At 54.8% G+C, this 26,646-nt stretch overlaps 1 protein-coding gene across 6 annotated transcripts in view; it reads right to left on the reverse strand.

Moving 5' to 3' along the window:
• Cux1 (cut like homeobox 1) overlaps positions 1-26,646 on the reverse strand; it is a 316,712-nt gene that overhangs the window by 224,137 nt on the left and 65,929 nt on the right. For all 6 annotated transcript variants that reach the window (XM_027952928.3, XM_027952927.2, XM_027952926.2 and 3 more), the window contains exon 2: positions 24,122-24,232. In XM_027952928.3, the coding sequence (XP_027808729.1) occupies positions 24,122-24,232 (111 nt within the window). The remainder of the gene's footprint in view (positions 1-24,121; positions 24,233-26,646) is intronic.

Genomic DNA, 26,646 nt, shown 5'->3' on the forward strand with positions numbered 1-26,646 from the left:
CTGTCTATACAGAGTCTACGAGCTGCAAAGGAGACCGTGTGGCTGGCAAAGCCTGTGGCATTTGACAAATGTGACCCTTTACAATAAAGATTTGTGAACCCCTGTGGTCGAATGTGGAGAGGTGATAAGACGCCGGTGGTCCCGTGACTTTCGGAAGGTGCTGGTTCATCAATATTTGGCAGGTTTCTTCTCTGTGGACTTTTCAGAGCCTTCAAAAGCTAGTGTTATTATTCTGGGCCTGGGGGTGTCAGGGACAAGGCAGGGGATACCACATTCATCTATGAGATGCCACAGAAGTAAGCAATCAGAGTGTGGCTCAGGGACAGCTCTGGGGACAGAGGCCAAAAGGGAATGAGACTGGAGGCGATGAGACAGCTAGATGGAGCCTGCACCAAGGCAGGGGTCAGCCAGTTTTTCCTGGAAAGGGCCAGATAGTAAATACTGGCGGCTCTGCAGGTCACACAGCATCTGCTGCAACTACTCAGCTCTGTGCTGGAGCACACAGCAGCGGCAGAAAACAGGGAAGCCAAGAAGCAAGGCCGCATCCCAATAAAACTTTATTAGCAGAGCCTCAGTGTGGGATGAAACAGTCCTGGAGATGGACAGTGGTGACAGTCCTACAACACTGGCCATCCCCTTAATGCCACTTAAATGTGATTGATATGCAAACTTTAGAAATGCATTCTAGATATACTCTAACAATAAAAAACAAACTTTGGTAATGCACCAGCAAAAAAAAAAAAGTGAAAGAAAAAAAAACCCTGGGCACTGAAACTTGAATTTCATATAATTTTTAGATATCATAAAATAGCATTCTGTTGCTTACTTAAAACATAAATGTCACTCTTAGTTCTCTCATATAAACACAGCCAACCAATGGCTATAGTTTATAGTTCTTTAATTTTTGTTGTTCTTTGTATCAGGGATGGAACCCAAGGGTACTTAACCACTGAGCCCCATCCCCAACCCTTTTTAATATTTTATTTAGAAACAGGGTCTCGCTGAGTTGCTTAGAGCCTTGCTAAGTTGCTAAGGGTGGCTCTGAACTCACGATCCTCCTGCCTCAGCCTCCTGAGCTGCAGGGATCACAGACCTGTGCCACAGCACCCACCTGGACTACAGTTCACTGACACCTGCTCTAGGGTGGCAGGAATAGCAGGGGGTGGGGGGGCGCACGACAAGAGGGCTGGTCAGGACCAGGCTCTGTCTCTGGGCTGCTGTTCTCGTCCAGCTCGGTATATTGGAGAGAACACAGGACCACATGCCGGAGTGTGGGGTGCAGAGGTACGGCAGGTGGGTGGAAGGAAAGGTCTGGGGCCCCAGAGAGAACCCCAGCGGAACTGTCACATCTGCTGGGCTGTGGTCAGCCCACCTGCTGCTCACACTCAGGACATGCCAGAACCCCCCCACCCTTGCCCTGAGGCCCAAGCTCTGCAAGGCCAGCCACCTAGTGAGTCGGGCTTCTGCCTCAGGGACACCCTGGAAGGTCTGCGTGTTTTCCCCAGGCAGACCACTGCCCAGAAGGAAGAGCCAGCCCCTGGCCTATCCCAAACACACTGTTATTAGGAACCCGATCAGAGAGTAGGAGATCATTGACGTGTTATGGCCAACGCTCCCAGGCCCTCTGGGGGAAGAGGGCACTACAGACTTTTCCATTTGCAATCTGCTGTGGACTACGATTTTTATAAAATATGGGGAAAAAAATGCTGCTTGGAAGTCTCCGGAAGGTCAGGTCACCAGGAAGGTTTCTGAACACTCTTCTGAGTTTCTGTGCTTATCTCACTGAACCCAGTCTACTGCCCACGGATGACACTGTGACACTCTGTGAGTGGTGCAGTGGCCTGCATTGGGCCTCCTGAAGTTTCTCTGCTAAAAAGGGAACAAAACAAACAAGCTCACTAGGCCAACGAGCCCACATCCAGGGACTCGGACAGGGCGCAGACGGGGGTCAGCAGTCATCACAGACCCATGACCCAGTTTGGGGCCACTGATCAGAAGCCCTGGAGGGGTGGGGACTGGCTATTAACAGTGCCCTAGGGCTGGAGGCCCAGCCAACCACCCCGAGGCCTGGTCCGAGGGAACAGAGAGATAGCAGCAGGGACATTCTCCATTCTTGGGATGAAACCAGATGACATGAACACGGTAGGCAGCCCTCCAAGGCCACCCTATTTTAAAGGCTCACCTTGCTGTGAGACCCCAGGCAGAGGTCTCCTGTGGAAAGCGGCCTCCTACTGTGTGCCTGGCCCCAGCAACGAGCTCCCACGCCATCAGAACAGATCCGAGCTTCCAGTTAAGAGATGTAATTGCAAATCATTTTAGAAAATGCTCAACAACTAATTGTCATTATAATACCAAGTTTACATAGCCCGAATAATGGACAAATATCACCACGTAATAGAATAGCACAAAAATGGTAATTTCACTATGGAAAGTTGGAACTTGCCATTTCAAATTAGCAGAAGCTGTGAAGTGGGCCTTACTGACGATGTGAATATAGTAATTGGGGCTGATTTCTTGGCGCCTGGCCGAATCTGGCTGCCTGGCGTCCTGCGAGTTAATTATAGCTCTGTTCAGAGAGCGGGAACAGGGAACACTCCACAGTGACGCAGAGATAAAACCCAGCTCAGGTCTCTGCAGAGGCGAATGGGAGGGCGTTGGCAAGAGGTAGGGTACAACAGAACCGATTCCCGGGGCTCCTTGGGCAACAGCCCGAGGAAACACAGGCCTTGCCACCAGGCACCACCAGGCCATAGGCCAGGCCTTCTGCAGGCATCCCCACTAGCCTTCCATGCCACGGTGGAGTGGCCGGGACATCATGTATGTCTGTGTCCAAAGAGAGCTCGCTGACCGCCTATCAGTTCCCTTTAAAAAAAGGTCCACAATTCGAAAAATGTGATTTGATCCAAATTAGCTCTCTCTGCAGATTCAGACAATTATTTCACTGAGGGCTTTTTGAAAATAAATCTTTCTTTTGGTTATTTCGAAAGATGTGAAGGAGCCCTTGAAGACCTGGGGCTGCACTCCTGCCTCTGCTGGCTGAGTCGCAGGCTGGCTGGGGCATCCCCTGGTTCATGCCCCACCATCCTTTCTCCTGAACCTCTGAAAACGTACACAGAGTCGCTTGGGACTAGACGAGGACACGGCAGAGCTCGGGTCATAAGGGGGGCAGAGTATTTTAGAGTCCAGCTGGTCAAGTTTTAAATTGGGCACCAGGACATTTTAGGCACAGGCAGCCGCCTGCCACGCTGTCTTCGCTGAGCCCTGCTGCAACACGGCTTTCTGGGGCACCCCGCACTCTGCGTCCTCCTTTCACCACCAAGCGCTCCCAGACCCAGGGGGGCTACGTGATCCCACTGAGCAGCGGACCAAGCCTGTCCCTATTATGCTATCCCGTGACATCACCAAAGACCTCCCAGATGGCTCAGGACAGGTGGGAGCCGCAGCCGCACCCCGGGCTCCTGGCCTCCCCACGCACCCAGGACCCTGCCCTCCCTGCTACCCCCAGGCCTCTTTCTGGCTAGAGCCATGGGAGGGGAAAGTCCTCTCTTTGGGGCCAGGGCCCCTCCCTGACCTCTGGTGAGTCAGCGGCCTGCTCTCCAAGCCCAGGTTGCTCCCACCTGAGGTGGCTCAGCCCTGCCGACTGAGGGAACACCCACTCCTCTCTAGAGTCACAGACTGTCATGTCGGCAGGACCTGTGCGAGGCTCCAGCTGCCTCACAGCCTCATCAGGACGGTTCAGTTCCAACAAGCAGCGGCCTGAACGTGCACCGATGGGGACTGGTGAACACAGCATAAGGACCCAGCCACACCTGAATGCCTGGTGGCCACCAGTAACACAAACTGGGTGGACACTGACTGCGGGAAGATGTCCCCAACATGCAAGCTTACCAAAGAACACGGCCCTGTCACACGACAGGGGCCTCACAATATTACTGAGTAGGATGGAGTCCATGTGTGTACTTAAGCACAGGGGCATCTTGCAAAACGCCAACAGTGGCTATCTTCAGATGGCAGGATTTGGGGGGACTTCTTCATAAATTGGATTTCCTAATGAGGAGAAACACCTCTCGGCTTTTGAAAAAGCACAGGGTGCTCTATACAGACAGATTTCACACACTTTGCAGGACACCACCGATTATCATCTAAGTGCAGCAGAAATGCACCAACAGAGGGCTGCCATTGGGCTGTCTGTGAACGCAGGGCAGCCACAATCATATTTTCATACATTATTAATTCACTTATTTCACAATATTTATTGAAAGCCCACGTGACAGGTATTTTACTGTGTATGTGACAGCAATGAAAATTACATTCCGAAACTCCAAAAGCAAAAGGTTTGGCTAACAAACTTAATGTACATTGGTTCTTAACCAAAACCTCATACCCTGAAGGGACACTGCCCACCCGACTTCTGACGAACAACAAGTCCTTTAACCTTGAGTGCTCTGAGCCTGGTCCCCACTCTGCACCCTGCATAGATCACATGATGCTGAGAGCCCACTTGGAACAGCACATGTGGCTGGCCTGAAAGAGGCCCCAAGATGGGCTAGGGCCAGCTGTGTGAGCACAGGAGTGGACGCCTGGGGGCTCAGAATGGGACGGGCCGCTCGGGGTTCTTACATGCAGCCGTGAGTCCTGACCAGAACAGGGAAGAGAGTGATCCTGCACCAGGGGCCTGTGTGTGAGCACAAACCACACCAGGCAGATGCGGCTTTGGTCACTCACGTGGCCATTCAGGTTGAATGGTGGGCAAAGAAGTCATGTGATCTGCTTGCAGCTGATGGAGGCAAGCCCTGAACCCAGCCTGAGTCGCCCTGAAGCCCACACGGCTCCCTCCAAACCAGACACCAAGAAGGGCTGGAGGCCACAGCTGGAAGCAGGGGGTGCCCTCGCAACATGAAAAGCCACGCTCTACTCTGGGCAGCCAGGTGGCAGCCACACTGGCCCTGCTCTTTGAGGGCTGGGGTTGTCACCGGCTGCTGAGGGCCCAAGGAGAAACACCAGTGTGGACAGGAAGCCTGGGTGAGTGGGTCCCATGGGAGACACACTGCTCACCTCCTGCCTGAGGCCAGCGGCTGGCAGGCCGGGCGACGGAGGTCTCCCTTTTGCAGCCTCTAGCTGGAGTGCCTGAAACAAACGCTCTCTGAAATAACACGGAATGCAGGTGAGATTGGGAGACACGCCTGCAGAAACTGGACCTCTTGGAATAGGAGTTCCAAAAAGACTTTTGTTCCATCTCACTTATTCTATGAAAGCAAATCTATGACCCAACGTGTCTGCATTACAGACAGGCAGCCTCCCTGCTGGGAATTTTCCTGTCCTGGCCGTGACACTCCACCCTGTTAGCTTTGGGAGTAGTCTTCTTTCTCCCTGAGTCATACTTTTCTGGAAGCCCTCCAGCCCTCGAGCTAAACCTGCAATACCCTAAAAAGGTAGGTGAGTGGTGCTTCTAGGATTTAAGTGTCTTTTTCCACCTACTGGCACAGAAGTTGGGTATGTTTCTACCCAAACTAACGCAAAAACAGACCTGGGAGGCAATGTGTGCCGGCATGTTTGGTAACTCTGCAGTTACACCCCAATTTAAAAACGGGGAGACAGAGAGGAAACTCTTTCCCTTGTCCACAGTTGTACTTAGCATTTTCTGCTTTTTAACAAGTTGTACTTAGCATTTTCTGCTTTTTTAAGGTTTGCAACCGACTCCTGAACTACGCAATGCAAAATGCTCCTTAGACCCCCTATATATGTTCAGAGATTTAAGCGGGGTAATTAAAAATGCAGAATTCCTCAAAGAATGTCTCTGTCAACTGGTTAATATAATAAAGGCTTCATTACTGTGCTGTGATTATAGCATGAAATGAAGCAGACCAAGTTCAAGTTCAGGAATGCCAAGACATTAAAAACTACCAGACAAGAGAGGAGACAAAAATCTGCTCTCACAATCAGGTTATCAAACTGCAACTGCCGAACTGAATCCAGCAGCTTGAGGAAACTGATTTTAAGGAACTGAGTCCATTGACATATTTAGTTTTTCAAAGAATTTGCTCGTAGCGCAAAATGAAGATGCGGGATGTCTCTTTAAGATTCTGCAGGAACAGGGAGGGCAGTCATACACTCGACAGAGACCCTCTCCACCTGAACAGGAACCCCCAAGGAGTGTCCCCAGTACAGATGAAGGCACCCTGTGCAAGTTCTGGGGCACGTGCAGGCTGGCACTTTTTGTCACACCAACCTCTGACAGCAAAGAGTAAGGAAAAGGGAGACGTGCAGGGTTCTGGGTCCCCCCCCTCGGCGAGCCAGGGAGTTGGCCAGCTCCTGCGGCCTGTCAGGGGCTGAGGCTCCACCAGGGCTCAGGTTGATAGGAACAAGCTGCCGGGCTGGCTGCTCCCATGGAAACAGGGTCAAGCTGGCAACAACAAGCATGGCTTTAAAAGAGCCACCTGTCTCCAGGAAGCCCGGCACGCGGCCTTTCCCTTCTGACTTTTCAAGTTTACAGAATTAAAATGAAACATATCTGCTGCTGACCATGGCAGGAAGAAGACCCTCCCCATAGGTCCCAGCCCTGCTAATGAACTGCTGTGTGACTCCCAGCAAGTCAATGCTCTCCAAGATGGGACAGGGTGGCCTACCGACTGCTAAGGTATCTGGGACAGCATTGGCACTCTGGGGCATCCCTGGGCCAGGCAGGGTCTGGGGGCATCAGGGAGCATCTACATGGTGGCATTAACCAACCAAGCCACACGTTCTGCCTGAGCAGTGACATGCCATCGAGACTAAGAGGACTGAGGTACTGTTGCCACCTTCCGGGCTGGTAGGCTATCGAGAGAGCACAGTCACCAGGGGCACTAAAGGACAGAGGAGCCAGTGATGATATAAAGAGATATGAGAGGAGCGTCCACTGCGGTTCTAAGAGCCCACAGGCAGGACACCTGGCTCGGAGGCAGAGCTCTCCTCCAGGACCCGCAGCCCGGCCTTCCAAGCCAGCCCCTGCCCCCCAGAACTGGGCCTGGGTCTTCTCCCCTCCTGACACCAACCAGAAACCCATTAGCTTCACAAACGCTGCTGCCACCTGCTTCAGGAGGCTGCTCACGCTCAGGGTGAGCGTGCAGCCCCCGCGGGCACCAAAGGCTCGGCCTCCACAAACCCACCAGCGCCTCAGGCAGGGCCAGGGTGAGGCTGTGCACAGCTGTGAACTGGGTGGCAGGGCCTGAGATAGGTGCGTCCTGGCTGGCCCTAAAAACCTCTCCCCTTGCCCACACACGGGAGCCTTGGGCACCAGCGACCACCACGCCAGCTGAGGGACAGCCACGTGCAGTGGCCTAGCTGGTTTCAAAGGCAGGGAAGGGAGGGAGGGAGGGAGACAGGGAGATGGAGAGACAGGGAGGGAGGGAGGGAGGGAGGAAGGTGACCCAGCGGCTACCCACAGAGGGACGCTCAATGGTCCTTCGCAGACACCAAAGGTCTGCGGAACCCTGTGCTGCGCCAGGTTCTCTGCACGACGTTTCTTTTCTTTGGGGCCAGGGGTCGAACCCAGAGGCTCCACCACTGGGCCACACCCTCAGCCTCTTTATCTTTCATTTTGAGACAGGGTCTTGCTGAGTTGCTTAAGGCCTTGCTGAGTTTCTGGGGTTGGCCTAGAACCTGCGATCCTTCGCCGCAGCCTCCGGAGTAGCTGGGATTATAGGTGTGCACCAGCATACAGCCCATATTATCATTTCAGAAATAATGCCCCACATACTCAATGAATAAAGGGATAGGATCAATACAGCCTTTGCCTTTTCCTCCAGTGCTGGGGTCTAACACATGCGAGGCAAGCATGCTACCACTGCGCACATCCCCAGCCCTTATATGTAACCCACAGCACCAGGAAACCAAAACTTTGAGTTGCGGGTTGTGTTGACACTATACTGCAGTGGCCTGGATGCAACTGTGGCATCTCCGTGGGGTGCCTGCACTGGAGTCTTGTGTAACATTCTGGCAAATGCAAAACTACAGGTACCAAAAAGAGTCAAGGCTCCCACAGGCTGGACTGGGGCTGGGGACAAAGCACAGCAAAGAATGTGGGGGAGGACCGCCTACTCTGAACTGAGGCAGAGGCCACAACACACAGGGGCCATGGGAATTCATGCAGTCTAAAGGGAGTGGATCTTACCGGGTGTAAACCTGGCTTTAAAAAAATCTCTCCCTGAGCGAAGAACTCGTTTTACACCACCATCTCCATACCGGTTCCAGAAAGGACATCAGTGCAGCCAAGACATGATCCAAACACAACTGTCCCAACCAACTGTCCGTATTGTCATCACTGGAGGAGCTATGGGGATGGTCCTCACACCTACCAGGAAGAGTTGAGCAGCCTGGCTGGCTGGGAGGAGAGGCAGGCAGGCCAGCCTGGTGGGAGCCTGCTCTGTGCTGCCCAGCCCTGACCTCAGGCCAGTCCAGCCTGTACCTCCTGCTGTGAGAGCTGGGGGGTGGGGGGGTGGGGAGGGGCAACAGCCCCAAAGCTATTGCGAACATATACGCAGGATGTCGCACAGATGCCTTTGCACCGTGAATGCCGCGTCCATGAGTATTACTGTAGTCACAGGCTCTACTTGTAAAACTGCTTCAATTCACACGAAGAACACTCACGCACCACTTCACACCAGACACACGCGGCCCTGCTGCTACCACACTCCACTGGGGGCAGGGTTTTGCAGCCGTCTCTGCCCCTTCTCCATGCTCTGGAGGCAGCTGGGCCATCTCCGTCCACAACGCGCCCACGGGCCCTAAGGTGGCAGGTGTGGAGTAGGAGGGCTGCCGGTCCCCCAGGAACCCCCATGGCCAGGGCTCAGACCTCAACAACCCTTCACCCCAAATAACCCTACAGTCGCCCAGCACTATCTGCCTGGGGTGGCCTCTGGCAAGTCACGGGCCCAGGTTCCTCTGGTATGGAAGAGGAGACTGGACTGGTAACCCGGAGGGCGCCTTAGGGCCTACACGCCGACCTCCTCATTCCACTCGGCTTCCTGGGCCCAGGGATGGGTCCCCGCTAACCTCCAGGGACGACAGCACCAATATGGTTCATGGAGGCTTCTCCCTGATGCTCCCCTGCCCTGGCCACCACAGCTGGAGGACAGTGCCACCCACATCTCAGGGGCCGTGTGGCACACACTCCTGAAGATGCCCCATGGGGGACAGCAATGACAACTCTCGCACCGTGCCTGCAGGAGAAGGCCTGGGGCCCAAGGGGCAGGGCGGTTCAGGACACCGAGGGGCCACCACCGAGCCTGCTACCCCAAACCGGCCCCCAAGCAAGAACTGGAGGTGCCAGTTCTATATGCAGCTGGCCAGGCCTTTCCTGGTACTGGTCTCAGGTGGGCCTGGGCCAGCACTTCACACGCAGCCCACCCAGGGGACTTTATAATTCATGAGGCCAGGGGACCGCTGCCAGGGTGGCGCCACAGACAGGAAGTCAAGGTTCCTCTCTTTCTTCCTTCATGTTGTGTTACTGGGGACTGAGCCCAGGGTGCTCAATCACACCCCCAGCTCTTTTTGTTTTTTTAAATTTGAGACAAGGTCTTGCTAAGCTTCCAAGGCTGGGCCAGAGCTTGCGATCCTCCTGCCTCAGCCTCCTGAGTCCTGGGATTGCAGGTGTGCACCCCCACACCTGGCTTGAAGGTACCTTCCTAACCAGTGCAACTCTGAGGACCATGAATCTGGACTTCGCAGCCTCTGAGTAGCGGGTCCAGGCTGGGGTAAGCAGGTGGAATGACAGGAAGCCCTCCAGGGGCAAAGCAGACAAACCCCAGAGGGAGGAGGCCCCGCCTATACAACCTCAAGGGAACGGGACTTCCACAGGCAGGCCGGCCTTGAGGAGCTCTCCTCTGCCTAGTTACCCCACACAGGGTCCCCGCCCGCTCACCAGGAAACATGGCTTTTCCTCCTGTTCCTCCAAGAAAACTCAGAGCACCCCTGGAAGCCCACGTCCTGGTATCTGCTCACTCTGGTGGCCAGCCAGAACTCAATCCCATTTCTTCCCAAACTCTGGAACCTTGATCTTGTCCCAGAATTCCTCCCCTGCTTCTCTGTAGATTCTGCCTTTCACCCCACCTAGGAACAAACTCAGGGCTTCCCCAGCAGCCAGGAGAACCTGCCCCCACCAAGGGGTGCTTCTCTGGCTACGGCTCTTCCAAGGTCACTCGCCCTACCCCCAGTTCCATTGCTGAGCCAGCCTTCCCCCCATGGCCCTGGCTTTCTCATTCAAGAGTGTCCCTGCTGTCCCAGTGTCTCCTGTTTCCCTGTACTGCACATGAGCAGCGATGGTTCCAGGTACAGAACAGCCATGCCACCACAACAGGCACCGACACTCGCTGAGCCTCAACAAAGCCGGGGCCATCAGCCTCGGGGTCACTGCCATCGTCCCTGGGAAGGGTGCACACCTGGTGGCAGCCCTGGGTTCCTGCATGCCTCCACTGGGCACTGCCCTCCTGATTTTTTTCACTAACTACTTGATAATGAAAGCCGATCACCACACCAGTCCCTGGCGGGCTGGGAGGGCCCAGAGGCAGGCTGGCACCAGCAGACGTGCCAACGTACTGCTCAGGGTGGTGGAAGGCTGACGGAGCACCGCAGGCTCCAGCCATCCGCAGCTCTGTTCAGGTGTCCTCTGTGGCTGCACTTGGTCAACAGTGACACCCCCACACCCTGGGCTCCCCCTGCTCCTCACCGGGAGGTGCTGTTCGCACCTCTGCTTCTGGAGAACACAGCTCACCCGCTGTACTTTGGCCAGAATGACTTGAAGCGAACCCGAGGGTTTGCTTTGGAAAGGAGCTCAGAGGAGGGCTGGATGGCGGCCTTGGACGATAAACACCTCCCCCCCCACCCCACCCCCGCCTCTGGCACGGCACCCTCCCCTCGTGAAAGTGCTTTCTGGGACAACCTGAGTTTCATGACCCTGGGGCCAGTGGGCTGAACGAGGAAGAGAGGGACAAGGTCCACAGGGCAGGCGAAGGGAACTTCACTGAGCGTCACAGAGTGCTCCTCTGCAGCCTGCACAAACCCTCACACACAGAGGGCTCAGGCTGGGAGCTCAGGTCCGTGAAGTCCTCACACCCGAGAAGCCTCTAGAAACGTGAAACAGAAGAGGTTCGTTTCAAATCCTAACAATTTTGGTGTTAAGCGTGATGGTTAGCAGGGCTCTGATGAAACACCTCTGATCAGGCAATAGTCATGAAAATAAGGCACTCATCAAAACTCTGACATGTGCAAGGCCCTGGGTTACATCCCTGGCACTGGATTGAAATAAAAAGTCAAATAAGCTACCTTTAAAATAAGAATTAAAGAAACTGGCCGTAACTTTCAATGCCTAACCTGGGGGAAGTCCGAGAGGGCTTTCAAAGTTGCCTCGCACAGCTGGACCCGAGCAGCTGGACACCCTCTGACACAAGCCTGGAGGCCACAGCCTCCCTGCCAGCCGGGGGTGGCTGCTCCAGCCAGAGCAGCTCCTCTGACTGGCCACAGGCCATGAGGGCTGAGATAGACTTGACATTGAGAGCCTTACTAGCCAGCTGTTAGGGTGGGGTGGAGGAGAGGGGAAGGGCCAAATAAAGCAAGCTTCCTCCGTCAGCAGTACATGGCCTCCTGGCCTTCAGCCACCCTGAAGTCACTTTTTCAAACTGCTACAGTAGAAGACAGAAGTGACTTTTTAAAAGTCATTTCAAAGTAATAATGCTCCATAAAGTTTTTCTAACTTAGGGCTGGAAGACATGGTGGTTATTTTCAAATGTCTGGTTAAAAATTAGAAAGTCTCAGAGGGAAGCCACAAATATGTGAAGGACCCTCAGCATTTCTATTTCGGTTCAAGAACCGAAGAGCAGAGAGAATGAATGAACATCTTCAGCTTCACTTTGTAGGTACAACAGTCGGTGGCAGGTCAGAAATCTAAAAGTTGCTAAAACAAATTCTTATTTCTCTATGCAACGTGAAACCTACTGATGATAGTACAGAAATCACTACAACCTTTTAACATCAGAATTATTTTCTTCTGCTAGTTTCGATGCTTTAAAGGAAAGACAAACCATAAAGTACATTAAGAAATCCAGGACAGAGCTGGGGCTGGGCTCAGTGGCAGAGCGCTTGCCTAGCATGCCCGAGGTACTGGATTCGATCCTCAGCACCACATTAAAGAAAAGAAGAAAGAAAAAGAAATCCATAACAACTCATAACATGAGACTACAGACTTAATATTGTTTGCCTAAAAAAAAGTGAACAGCTAGCCCCAAATTCCTTTTTAAAAATCCAATACAGGGGCTGGGGATGTGGCTCAAGCGGTAACGCTCTCGCCTGGCATGCGAGCAGCCCGGGTTCGATCCTCAGCACCACATACAAACAAAGATGTTGTGTTCGCTGAAAACTAAAAAATAAATATTAAAATTCTCTCTCTCTCTCTCTCTCTCTTTAAAAAAAAAAAATCCAATACATTATTTAAAAAAAAAAAAACTAAACTAAAATGTCCACGTAAGCATAAATACTAACAAAGGCTCTGTATTTTTTAAAGCTCCTCAGAATCCCTGGAATAATGCCTGCCAACTAAAACACCTACTATGAATTTAGTAATGGGCTATGTGCACATAAATTACAAGGCCAGACATTTTAAAAGGAAAAAAAGGTGATTTATTGACACACTGGAGACACGGCGGGAGAGAAGCACTATTTCAATTTTCCATATATTCCTCGGCGCTGCAGATGTGCTAATGCAAAAAGAATCCCAGAGCGAAGATGGCTGAGCTCTGGTTCCATGGATCTGCTCCTTGGCTCCTCGGAGGAAGGGCCGCCACGCCCCCTGCCCACGCCCACTGCCCACACTGGCAATCAAGACAACCGGTACGGTACGCAGCCAGCGTTTATCTGGTTTCAAGTACCATGCACTCGGTCAAGCAAAGTGTGTCTCAAAATCTTATTTCAGTAAAAATTAAAATCTAAACACCACGTTCCCTTATCTCACTGTGGTGGGCCCTGACCCACGTCCCACGCTGCTCCTGCCCGCCGCTGGCCCTGCGCATGGCTGGCATGCACACCCACTGACCTCACTTCCTGTTAGAAGCAACATTTTTCCTGCATTGTGGCAACCATTTAAAAAACAGGTGAAAAACTTTTCATGTTTTTTTTTTTTTTTAATGTGTAAACTAAATAAATACATCCTTGTTCTTGGTTTTGAATTCAAGGAGCCAGAAGCCAAGGCCATTCTCTGAGTAGGCCGTGGGGACTGGACGCAGCACCCCCCAGGAAAGGGACCTCAGCTTCTCCTCCCTGTGCCTGTGGCCGACAGCTTCCCAGCTGCTGTCTCCCAGGGCGGGAGCAGTGGAGGCTGGGGGAGCAGTGGAGGCTGGAGCTCCAGACAGGCTGGGAGCCCACCCATCAAGCACAAGCTTCAGGACCACAGGTGCGAGAGCAGCCTCTGGGTGGCACCGAGCATCCCCGGGGGACCCAGCTCGTCACACATGCGCAAGCGCAAACGGAGGGGTGAGGGGGGTTCCTGGCACTTTTGATTATGTGAACACACCTGACCCCGGGGAAACAGGCTGAGACCAGCCCCATATTTCAGACAAACCAAATAGCCAACAGACAGTAATGGCCTGACGCTACTGATGGCCCCGGCCAGAGGCGAAGTAGCGCTTAATCTTCTGAAGGAAACTGTCAATGCAGGGAGCCCGGAGCCGACCTTTCGCCCGGTCTTAATCACAGCCACCTATGATAACAGAGTGGGGTTTATTTTTATGCCTGGCTCCAGACTAAAATGATCAATCCTTCCATTTTGACTACTTTGTACCCACAGGATGAACTGGAGTGAGCGAGGCCCACGTGGTTTTCATGGCTCCCTCGGGGCCCACGTGGAGCCAAATTCACCAAAGAACAATATCTAAAATAACTCCATCAAAACCCTGAACACTTCATCAAGGCTAAATCTACAAATTCAATGAAATGCCAATAAAAATCCATTTCAAAATTCCTCTTAAGAAATAAGACTTTTTAGCTGGGCGAGGCAGCGCACGCCTGCAATCCCAGCAGCTTGAGAACTTGATGCAGGAGGATCACAAGTTCAAGGCCAACATGGGCAACTTAGTGAGGCTCTGTCCCAAAATAAAAAGGGGGGGGCAGGGGATGTGGCTCAGTGGATAAGTGCCCCTGGGTTCAATCCCAGGTACCCCACTACCACCAAAAAAATCAAGTAAGAATTTCTAAAACGGAACTCAATAAACAATTCTGAAAGTCTCACGGGAGATAAGGAGCCACACAGGGTCTAGCTGACACAGAAGAGCAAGGAGCAGGGGACTTCCCATCGAAGACTACCACTGACGTGGGGACAGCAGGGGATATCAGCAGAGCAGTGCGCAACTGCCACAGGCCTGGGCAGCCGGAAACAGAGCGTTGTGGCTGCCAGAGCACAGAGGGGACCTGGGGCGATTCCCTGAGGAACGCTGGGCGGGGTGGAAGAGGGCTCTGGGAAGGACCCGAGACTCAGCGGAAAGGATGACACGAGGCACCCAACGCCATCCACAGAGTGCAGCCCAGGCCCAGTGCCATTCCCGCGTGGAAAACAAAACCAAAGTGCCACACCAGTGAAAGGGAGCAGAGGAGGCTGTCCTGGGACATCAGCACAGCGGGTGGCATCATCTGCATTCCAAATGACAAGTGGCACCATGAGCATGAAGACAAGACAAGCCCGGCCTGGGAGGAGCCGTCTGCAAGGCAGAACCTTACAATGTTCAGATCTGGCAAGGCGGGCTCCCCGCCAGTCAGTGAGAAGCCAACAAGTGTCCACCAGGAAAAGCAGGGAGGGACAGAGCAGAGGAGGTGCGGAGGGACACTGCACAGAGGCCAGCTGTGCGGAAAGGTGCGCCCCTGCAGAGAGATGAGGAAGTCAGCAGCCAGCACAGGGCACAAGTGAGCCACCCCGCAGCAGGAGCAGATAGGGGCTGGGGCAGGGGACGGATTCAGGTGCTCGAGTGTGACACCTGGGGATGTGCACACCCTGTGACCAGCGACAGCTGGGAGATCCTAACGCCACTCCAATAAGTATGGAGAGGTGCACAACAACCTAGATCCCAACAGCCGTCCCAACAGCATAGGGATTTGGGCACAGTGGACACAGTGTCACCGGCCGCACCAGTAACCCAAGGCACAGGCCCCTGTGACTCATCCCTGGACAATAACCCTGGGTAAAAGGTGAAGTCTAAGCGGGTATGTGTGTATACAGAAGGTGCCACTCGTGTGACACCATCTTGTGAAGAGTGACCTCCTGTGTATCCGCTACTAGGAATGAGCGGACCCCACTGTGAGCACACGAAGCCTGCAATGTGAGACGTGGCTCTCAGGATGGCGCCCACCTGAGGAGGAAGGGGCAGGAGGGATCGAGTAGGGGAGTGACCTTGTGTGTTGACTTGGGGGTCGGGGACAGACATCAGAAGCAAACAGGCCAAAACGTCAAAGTCTCCTGAGTCTTCACAAAGGGTATGGAACACCTACTGCATTTCCACACTGATCTGCAGGCTGGAAACGCCTTGGAGCAGAGCTGAAGCCCGAGTGGAGATTCCATGAACGTGAGCACCTCTGCACACACCAGGTCTCTCAAAGACCATCTTCCAAGGAGAGAATCCGGCAGGGATACCTCTACCCTGTGAACCACTAACGCACCAGAGGGACATGCCAACCTCAACCACACGGAGATGGAGGGCTTATGCACTATACCATGTGGGCCTGCCCACGCTTTGGGAGGTCTGTCACTCCTTGACATCAGCACTCAGGTCTGGCCTTGAGGCCCACTGTGAGCAGGACTCTCCTCTCACAGGAGCTGGCTTGGCAGCGAGTACAGCCCGCCAGCACCCACCCAGCTGTGCGGACTGCCAAGCTCCCCTGGAAACTCTGCCGTGGAGCATCATCACTCCCATTTTCTGGATGAGGAAACAGAGACTCAGAGGTGGTGTGGCCCAGCAACGTCTCCACCAAAATCCACCCCACGTGGATCTGTGTACAGGCCTCTCCTCTAGGGCTATTAAACTCTCGGATCATCTGTACTGCTCAAAATAGCTCTTGAAAAACCACAGGATGCACGCAGGAAGCGGCCCATGGCTCAGGAAGGACAGGCCAAGCCGGCCCTGATGGCAGCTGGATGGAGGCTGCAGGGACGGCACGTGGGGCTCATGGGAGGAGAGCGCCCGTGGGTCTCCAGCACCCCACAGCCCAGGTCAAGACCTATGTGCAGATCTGACTGCTGCTGGTGGCACAGAGCAGAGGCCAGGGTCACCTGCTTATTGGTTACCTGAGAGGCTCCCCCTCACTCAGCATCCAGGACTTGAGCTTTCCAAGGTCCACATTCAAGGGCATCACTGGGCTCAGACTGAAGAGAGACGGAATGCGATGTCTCCAAATAATGACATGCCAAGAGCCAACCAAGGTGACTGGGCCTTCAGAAATTCTGGGGCCCCCACTGCTAAACAAGAGGCCCAGATTCATTAATGATGGTTTTAAAATCTCCATGGAAGGCTTTGTACACGTGTGTGTGTGTGTGTGTGTGTGTGTGTGTGTTCATGTATGTGCGTGCATGGGTATGTGCGTGCATGAGCGAGTGCACGTGTCCGCACCCCCAGCATGCATGTGGATGTTGGAAGGCAGGAAGAATATGGAGGAGTGGGTTCCATTCTTAGGTGCCCAATACCTTTGTGGAGCCTGAAGTCCCTTTGCTGCCCCCTGACGACCACCCACTGCCCTCTGTCCTGTTTCAGCTCTCAGCCACCTGCAGTCAGCAGGCGTGACACTGGTTTCTGTAGCCACCGCCATCTGCCCCACTAGGGTAAGAGCTCTAAGGGGTGGAACCTCTCCGCCCCCACTGTGTCGCAGCATCTCACCTTGCCCCTGCCATCAGGAAGGGCTTCACACTACTTTCAGAAGAAAGGGAGAGAAGAAGGAAGAAAAGCATTTATTAAGCACTTAACTGCATATTCCATGCACATGAATTCAATTCACCCTTCTACCACCTGGGCTACTGAGGTCAAGCATCCCTAATCTGAAAATCTGAAATCCCAAATGCCCCAAATACTCCCGAGATGCTAAAAAAAACTTTCAGATTTTAGCGCATTTTCGATTAAAGATGCTCAATTGGTGAAGTTTAGAGAAACATTCCCAAATTAAATTTAAAAATAAAACCTCCAAAATCTGAAACTGTTCTGGTCCTAGGCATCTCAGGTGAGGACACTGGACTTGTGTCAATGCCTTCTGCTCACAGGAGGTCCCAGTCTCAGAACTGTCAGTGACCTCGCTCAGGACCCTGATCTTACAGGACCCTGATGCAGACAGAACTATTCCTGTAGGTGAAGACCTGAGGCTGAGCTTCCGCCCAGTGCTGCTGAGGTCACAGTGCTAGGGAGCAGCACAGGACCCGACTGAGGCTGGAGGTGCACAAGCCAGCCAACCCCCTGCCTCGGCCTCTACAACCCCTCCCAAACCTGGCGCAGGGTCTTTCTGGAATGTGGGGGAATAATGCAGCTGCCAGTCCCTCCTGACCGGGCCACCCTCAGGGCCTAGTTCATACATTACTGCACCATGCTCAGGACAGCTTTTCCCCCAGGGACTCAGAGGAACCGAGGACATCACCACTGAGGCTGACAAATTGGCTTAACGAGTTTAATTGGTAACAGTTAAAAGTTCACTTTTAATTTTTAAACCTTTCCTGGTTAAAGTCTTATTATAACGTAACGGTGGGTGATTCTGGAATGATTAAACACCCGGGTCAATTATTTGGGCTTTATGATTTTGCCCAATACTGGAGTGGCCTCCTGTCAACTAAGTTGGCACCACAAAAATAAAAACTCACGAGGCACTTTCACATGTGGAGCTATCACAAAGGAGAAGAGAGAAAATCAACTAAAAAGCTGTTCCAGGGCTCTCACACCCCGAGAGAGGAATTTTTAAAAGCAGCTTTACTAAAGTGCAACTTAGACGCCATTAAATTCTCCCTCTCAGAGTGCACAACTCAGCGCTCTGGAGCACGCTCACAATTTGTGCAACTATTACACAGCACGTCTTTATCACCCACATAAGAAACCACACACCCACTACCAGGCATTTTCGGGACCCTCCCTGCACGCCCTGGCGGCCACTGATGTCTTCCTGTCTCCACGAACGCGACCATCCCAGCACTTCCCAGAAACCTGTCACAGGGTGCCTCCCCGGCTCCTTTCACTTAACACAGTATTTTCAAGGTCCACCCACGGTGTGGCACGTGGCAGTTCCCTTCATACGGACGAAGCCCATTCCGTTGGCTGGCTCACCTGCTCATGGACAGCAGGATGGCTTCTACTTTTTGGCCACTCTGTTCACGCTGCTATGGACACCCGTGTGCACACTTCTGTAAGTGTTTTCAGTTCTGTGGGGAACACGACTGGCAGTGGACTTGCTGGGCCACGGAGGAACTAGCTTTTTGAGGAAATGTCAATAAAAGGCACTTCTTGAGTTCTTTTTTAAATTCTGCACAAAGAAATTAAGTAAAATCAGATAAAATTTTTATTTATCCTCTGCCGGCTTGAGAAATGAATCTTGCAAAGTGACGTATATAATGTTTTTTTTTTTTAAATTCTATTTTGGAAAGAAAAGATGGCGACATGAGTGCCAATAATATGCCAGGACCCTGGTGCTCCAGCCACTAGGTGACCGTGAAGCTGAAAGTACAGGCCACAGCTCCGGCCCGCTGCCCGGGCCGCCAAAGGCGGGAGGGGGTGGCAACCAGGCTGGGGCTGTAAACCCAGCGCAGGGGCTACAGCCACGCCCTGAGTCCCAGTGTGTGACCACCCCACGTCCCTGGCCACCCAGCCTGGGGCCTCCTCATTGCCCACTGCCCTTCTGAGACCCGAGTCTGTCGGGACGTGACTGGACTCCCTCCCACCTAAAAGCCACAGCAGCGGCGCAGGGCGAGGTCTTCAAGTCAGCAACTCAACGTGCCCCACGAGCTTCAGGAAAATGACGTTGGCTGGTCACCAGATGGTGGGAAGCAGTTCGGGACTCTAACAAGGACCAAAACGTGAATGGCAAACTCCAGTCGCACGGGCTGCACGGTCTGGCAGCTTGCTAAAGACAAGAAAAGCGCTGGGAGCCCGGCGGACCACGTACACACGCACATGCACGCAGCGGGGAGCCACGGCCCAACAGCACTGGGGCCACAGGGGGCCTCGACCGACTCCTCAGCCATCACCCTTGTCCCAGTGCCCCGCCTCGCCCAGGACTCCTGCAGGCCAGGACGCCCGGGCTCCAGCCAGCTGCCAGCAGCCGCATGACTGTCCAATGGAGTGGCCTTGTATTGCAGGGCGCCCCTTCCAGAAAGTCACTCCTGCGGTGCCTACAGAAGGCCACGGCTACGTGTTGCTGTCCTGCACTCCCACACCTTCCTCCACACTGCGCCAGCATAGGGACCACGACGCAGCCCAAGTCCACGGCATCTCCCAGTCCTCGTCCCCCTCACCTTTGTACAAAGCTGGCACAGGGGGACGCTGTGGCCCTTGCTTTCCACCTGAGTTCAGGAGCACTTCCTCCTGGTCCATAAAGAGCAGAGGCCCAGGCCCCAAGCCCACTTCACAGAGGTGCAAGGCTTCACCCGAGTCCACCTGCAGACGCAGCCCAAGCAGGGAGGAAACAGAAGGTCGTGGGCCTAAGGCGAAGGGCCAGCCAGGACTCGGGCGTCAGGAAACAAGCCAACACATGAGCACAGGTCACACCAGCACCAGAGTCGGGGACAGGAGCCCGGCCAGGCCACTGCCCTGGGCCAGACAACAAGGGAAGAAGATGGGCTGGCCTGGGTCTGACAACCAGGGACCTGGGTCCCCAATGATCAGGACCAGAGCCGAGCTCTGCTGCTGGCGACAGGAGCATGATGTCACATGCTCCTGACAGGCAGATGTAGATGGCACAGACACAAAGCAACCAGCATGATGAACCAGGTGTCCTGAGGGTCCATGCGCCAGCCAGCAGGCAATGTGGAGGCAAGGGAACGGCATTCGAGGAGCAGCCTGGAGGCCGCGTGGCCATGATGCGGGGCGAGATGGGAGTGGAGCAAGCCAGACACCCAGAAATGGTCAGGGCAGAGTGGACGCTGACCTGGTACCGGTGCCCAGGACACAGGTGAGGAACACCGCGGCACCAGGAGTCGGCTCTCCTCCCGCTCCCTCCCACAGAGGCTGGCCTCCCCGAAAAGCCAAGGAGCAGGGGGAGGCTGGGCCGCAGCCCAGCGATGAGCATGTGTCTCCCGCAAGGCCCAGGTCCACCCAGCACCATGACAAGAAAAGCAAAAGAACTCCACAGAGCAAAGAGCCCACCTGGGTCTCCCCAGAAGCAGTCAGACACTGAGACCACCTTCTTGCAGTCACACGTCACAGTCCCAGGTGGCAGGAGGCTGTTAGTCGCTGCGTTCCTAGAAGGACACCACCCTGGGCGACTTGGTCCTCACTGGACTAGTCCCTCTCTGCCACATTACTCCTTGTGGCAGGTCTCCACTGTCGTGCCAGTCAGACAGTGTGTTCCCCAAAGCCCCTGCGACTCTGCCCCAAGAGCCTCCAATGCATCTATGTGCTGAGAGGTGCTTGTCCCATCAGGAAGCCACCAAGAGCATGGGCTCCACAGCCGGCTACGTGGACAGGCCCAGCTGGGCACAAAGCAGCTGTGGGAGCAAACGCAGAAGTGAACTGAAGGAGCTGGATGTGGTGAGCCTCGCTACTGGAGAGGCTGAGGCAGGAGGATCACAAATCCAAGGCCAGTCTCAACTACTTGTCAAGACCCTGTCTCAAAATAAAAAGGGCTGGGATGTGGCTCGGTGGTGGAGCGCCCCTGGCTTCAATCCCCAGGACCATGAAACCACAAGCAGCAAACAACAAAGTAACAGAATGGAAAAGCAGGAAGAGGCGATTCCTAGGTAGAAGAATGGGACTCTAGAGCCACCCCTGGCGACCCCTGAAGAGAAGTAGCAGGTTTTCCTGGTGCCACAGCCTCATCTATTCCCTGGAACCACACCTGGGAAACCCAGGGCCTGCCACACCTCTGACATGACCACAGAGAGGCTGAGGAGACACCGGGCAGCGAGGCCCACACCCACCCGCTTCCATCCCCCAGCCGCCTGCCCTGGGCAAGAACAAAGCTGCTTCCTGCAGTAGGGGCGCCTGCACCGCGGCCAGCCCACAGAGCCCCGTCACACCATGGTTGTCTCTGCCCTGCACCCATCTCCTGTGCCACAGCACCCAGCCCCAGCCAGGGCATAGCTGTTTCTGCCAGAGTCAGGCCTTGGTGCCCCTCATCATCCCCTGAGCTCTGGGGCCTGGGCTCCTTCCCCCCTTAGCATCCACTCTCTGGGTGCAAGGCGGAGGAGGGTGGTGGAGACCCAGATGCTCCTCCTGGCCTGGCAGCGGACACAGGCAGCAGGCATCTAGGGGACCGCATTCTCAAGCAGGGGCTCAGGTGCTGCACGCTCATCAATGTTAACGGTCAAGACCGGGGCTCACGGCTGGGGCGTGGCTCAGAGTGGGGCACTTGCCTGGCAGGCTCGCTACTGGAAAGGCTGAGGCAGGAGGATCACAAACGAACAAAAAGCCCTCAAACAGAAGTGTTCCGGGGCTGATCTCATCAGAAGATGTGGCCGAGCCACCCAGCACTGAGCTCGCTCATGCCCGCCCTGCTGCCTGGTGAGAAGGACAAGGAACTCAAGACAGGGACAGCACCTTCCCCCAGGCTGAGCCTGTGGCCAGTGGAAGGTGTTCCATAAGTACCTGTGAAGTGACCGACTGTCCTACAGACCGCGCTGGGAAGACCCTAGCTTCGTTTGGGGTCTTTCTGTGATGTTCCCTGAGCTGGCCCCATGGGCCAGAAATCTTTGTGTCTAATGCATCGCGCAGTGGGCGTTTCAATGCCAACCACGAACACTCTGCAGGCCAGGAGCCAGGCCTGCGCAGAGCCCTCCATACACACCACGCCGCAGCCCTGCGAGCCGGCCTGGTGGGAGAGCCGGCTGGTTTGGTATGAAAACAATGAAAGCTGGAGAGGTGAAGTGATTTGCCCAAAGCCACGCAGCCAGCAAGTCACCCGCGACAACGAACATGAACAACCACATGCCACGGAAATCCTGTTGCTGTGCTCCGAGAGCGATCATCAGTCCAGTTAGGGATGGATGTTCATTCAGAAAATTTAAACGCATTTTTTATTCTTTTTGATTCAAAGAAAATGTGTAAAACTTTATCTAGAGTAACTGCAGTGTCCTTCAAGTTAACTGCGATTTTTGGATTAAAAAGATGCAAGTGAGAACACCAAGTGGTGAAACTTAAAACAATCCACTCTAAACCAAAGCTCTCAGGCTCCAGTCATCCCAGCGCCCTGCTGTTCCTGCAGCACCACCCCATCCAGCCTTCTCCTCCTGGCCCCGAGCCTCTCCAGTCACCCTGAAGGGCCTCCTAGGCCGACACCCACTCCCTGGTGAGAGCTTGGGCAGCTCCTGATGTCAGATGCTCAGAACTTCAGGGGACATGGGTGGAAATGCTCCACTCTCACAGAACAGAGGGAGGGGGCATGCACATGGAGATTCAGCACTGTGGCCCGCACCAGTAGGCCCCATTGGCCAGGAGTTGGGACCTTGAGCACCATGGTGGTGTCCTCCAGACAGGGGCTGCTTTCCCTGATGACAAACCAAATATTTTAGCCACCGCCACATGAAGTTCTAAGCACCCTACATTTCACATGTTCAGTGTCCAGGCATGTTGACTCCACAGTGAACGGTGACCTGCTTGTCTGGTGGCACAGCCAGAGGCAGTGACCAGTGGTGAGAAGAAGCCATGGGTCCCTGGGACCCAGATCCCAAACAGAATGATAATGCAATGTCCCTTCTGGGACCCGGGCTGGCACACCCTGAGGTTCCGCATGTGCTGTCAGACCCCAGCGTGCCATCTGAGCCCACAACCCCTCTGCGCCTCTGTGGCCCTGGCGGCCCCTGTCACTGCAGGAGGCCTGGCTAGAGGAGGGAGGGCCAGAGGGCTAGGCGTCTCCACGGGACAGCCACACTGGAGCACAGCTTGGTGGGGGGTGGGGGGTGGGCAGCAGGTGGCAGACCTGAGACTTCAGCAGGTCCGCTGAGCCCCGCTGCTCCTCCTGTGCCACCACGCTTCCACCCAAAATATTGATTCTAAAATGGAGGTTAATTATTCAATTTCCAGAATGCCCCGTGAGGACAGCCCTGGAGAGCGAGTTCTGCTGAGACATTTAAAATGGGTCCCCTTGTAAAGCCTCTGCTCCCACGTCACTTCCCAGGAGAGGTGGATTAGAAAGGTGCCCTCCCCCAAAGTGGCTTTTCTTCCAGGCCTGTTCCTCTGTCCTCCCTGGAAAGCCAAGAGTCACAGGGAGACTGCTGAGGTCTGTGGCGGTGGCAGCCCACTCGCCCCAGAGAGCCAGGCGGGCTACCCTGCAGGTGCCCCGAGGGCCACCCGGCTGCCCATTTGTCTGGAGGACTCTGGCTTCTTTGCATTTCTCACTAAGCCTGAATCGGGCACAAAGGGACCTGAGAGACAGACGAAGAGTGCACTGCCCGCCACTCTGGGCACTGTCCTCCCAGTGACAGTCAAAAGAGGCAGGAGCGTGTGAAGAGCAGTTCCCAGAGCCCTTTACAGCGCACTTCAGCAAGGCGTTTCAAAGGCCGTAGCAGGTGAAATGCAGGCTCTAAAAGAAACATCGGGCAATGGGCCTCACATGCGCAGCCTCAGACTCTCCGCTGCAGACCCATGGCCGCCCCACATGTCCTTAAGGACTCTGGTGGCCTCTACCCACCGTGGGGCACAGGCCAGAACAGGCCACACGTCTGCACCTGCACTTGCATGGTGCCCACCCAGCTTGTTCCACACCTGCACCTGGAGTCAGCCAGTACCATGATGTTCCTGGACAAGCTACCCACTGCCGTGTCCCCAGAGCCCAAGCAGGGCAAGCATGACGTTCTGCTGGGGCTATGGACAATGCAAAAGAGGCAGGCGGCTGGCCACACATTGTCTGATCAACCACAAAACGCCCGAGACACGTGTCCCAGGGGTGTGCGAGAGCCACAGCCCCTCCGGGAGGTCTCCAGGGAACCCCTCACCTCCGGAGTGTTCTTCTTGAACTCGCGGCTCTGCTCGATGAGCCGCTTCCTGGACTGTTCGCTTTCATCCTGACGGTTCGCCAACACTGTCGCGGTGGCATCGAGTTCTCTCTGTGGAGGGACACAAGAAGGAAAACAAGGATTGTGATCGTACTTTCTACCAGAAGGGTTCACATGTCCACCTGACCAGGACACTCAACAGAGACCCCTGGGGCTCCGAGACACCCACTCATGGGCAGAGGAGGGACTCGGGCAGTGAGCACCATCCCCCTGCCCCACAGGCCCTGGCTGGAGAAACCCAAGCTTGCTCAGCCTGCCACGCTCGCCACGCTGTTCCCCACACACACTGCCCAGTGGCCATGCCTAGAACAGCACACACAGAAACAGCGTCTCCACCACAACCAATGTCGGCAATGCCTCCCTCCGAAGCAGCTCAGGATGCTCTGAGCAGGCCTCTCGGGCCACTCTCCTGAGTCCCAGTCCCCTGATGAGCACAGCGCTTCCCACCAGGGCTTCTGTCTTGCTGTCCTTCCGCGGTGCGGGCCTGGGATCTTACAGTCACATCTGATTTGCTTTCATTCAACAAATATTTACAGGGAGCTTAACTCTGGGTCAGGCACCACACTCAGGACAATTAACCTGTTAATCTTGTAAACTTCCCAGAAGCAAGGCCCCTGAGAGGGGCAGTGACTCTCAAGCAATCTTACTTGCCCTGGACAGACTTGGGGACCACTGCAGGGGGTCTCCAGAAGAAGACCTGCCCGGGTGGAGGGTGCTGGGCTCTGCTCTACTCCGCAACCTGACGCTGGTGTCAGGAACTTGTGCCCTGGCCTCAGAGATTCTGGGGGGAGCTGCCAGGAGTAATGTAAAGCAGGCTGCGGCACATGGGCCCAGAAGTGGGGCTCCAGGCACGTGGCAGGAGCACAAGCCACGTGGCTGTCACCAGTCAAAGGCCCACCGTCTCCTGAGTTGGTTCAGTTACTGAAGCTGCAATGGCAGCTCATTCTATGTTGGATTCAGATGGTTGCTCCAAGTGGCCTCTCGAGGCAAGGACCGGCACGCCCTGCAGTCTAGCAGAGCCAGGATCTTGCTGAAGGCTCAGAAAGGCCATGAGAACCCACCACTGACCCCCCAGGATGCCACAGTTAAGGGTTTCTCTCCGCCCATCTCCTCAGGTTCCCGTGAGTTTCCTTTTTGGTGAGAATAACCCAGTGGGCCCCAAAGCCCTCCTGGTACCACTATGGGGTGGCCCACAGCCAGACAAGATGACAGAGAGCTGGGACAACCACCCAGCAGGCTGTCAGCTCTGGAATCGTGGACCGTGGGGGGCGGGGGCACAGGGGCTGGGAGGGGAGGTGCCGCCACGCCACACTCCCCCTTTAGCATTTCTGGCATTAAAGCAAAACTTGGGCAAACAAGTCCAAGAGAATATCGTGGGCTAGCGTTCGAGAACAGATGTCAAAGCTATTGCAGAAAAGAGGGAAACACTGAGCATTTTGATAGACCACATTTGAAACGCATCCCAGTCGAGGGAAGGCAGGGAAAAAGAGCAACCACCACGCATGTGGGAGAGCGGGCTGGGACGAGAAGAGGAGCCACAGATACGCAGGAGGCGCTCGGAAATATAAACAATCTGGCGAGGAGGAGGACGCAGACGTCTATATTTAAGCAGCAGAAGAAGAAGTTATAAAAGGAGGCTTCGAGGAGGGGATGAAAGCCAATATTGAAATATGACAAAAACGAAGGGTTGATGTTTGTTCCAGGCACACACACAGAGGACCAAGAGAACGACACAGAGCCCCGGCGCCTGCGCCACCAGGAAGTCCACCCTGGTCAGCCACCCAGTCGGGGCATCTGCTGGCTTCTTCAAGACACTGAGGTGCCAGACTTGGGGGGCACAGGGGGACTTGTGGGGTCCCAGCCTTCCTTCCTAGTGGGGAGTGTGGGTAAATGACTGAGGAGTCCCCAGAGTGAGGGGTCTGCAGGCCCGTCTGTCCCTGGGCTCCCCGTCTGGCCTCTGGCTCGGGGTTCCTCCCTGGGCAGGCTGGCTGGTCGGGAAGCCTGAGTTGAACAGGTGACAGCGGGCAGACCCACCTTGACCCTGGCATCGCAGAGCCAATGCACCGGAGGCCACCTGCTCCGGCAGCAGGGCCTCTGCAGGGGCCCCCACGCGCCCTCCCCATGCCTGCAGACACGTGCAGGCCAACAAAAGGGGTCTCCAAACTCAACAGCACACTGCCACCTGCCACCACAGAAACAGATCAGCAGAGGAAAGGAGGGAGCCTCAACCGCCCAGAGAGAGCTGGTGGGATTTAAGGCTCACAATCTGACCAAGGCCCCTGGCAGGGGGCCGGGGGAGGGGGGGACCACTGAGTCCTTCTGAAGGAAGCCAAGGTGCTGGTTCCCAGGCTGTGGGCACAATGCAGAGGGAGGAGGCACCTATTAAACACAAACTGGACATGTCCCCCTGCCCACCAAGCCCGCCTAGACTCCAAGTGCCCAACAGGACAACACTTAACAAGGGA

Source organism: Marmota flaviventris, chromosome 19 (genome assembly GCF_047511675.1).
Source record: "Marmota flaviventris isolate mMarFla1 chromosome 19, mMarFla1.hap1, whole genome shotgun sequence".
Lineage (NCBI taxonomy): Eukaryota > Metazoa > Chordata > Mammalia > Rodentia > Sciuridae > Marmota > Marmota flaviventris.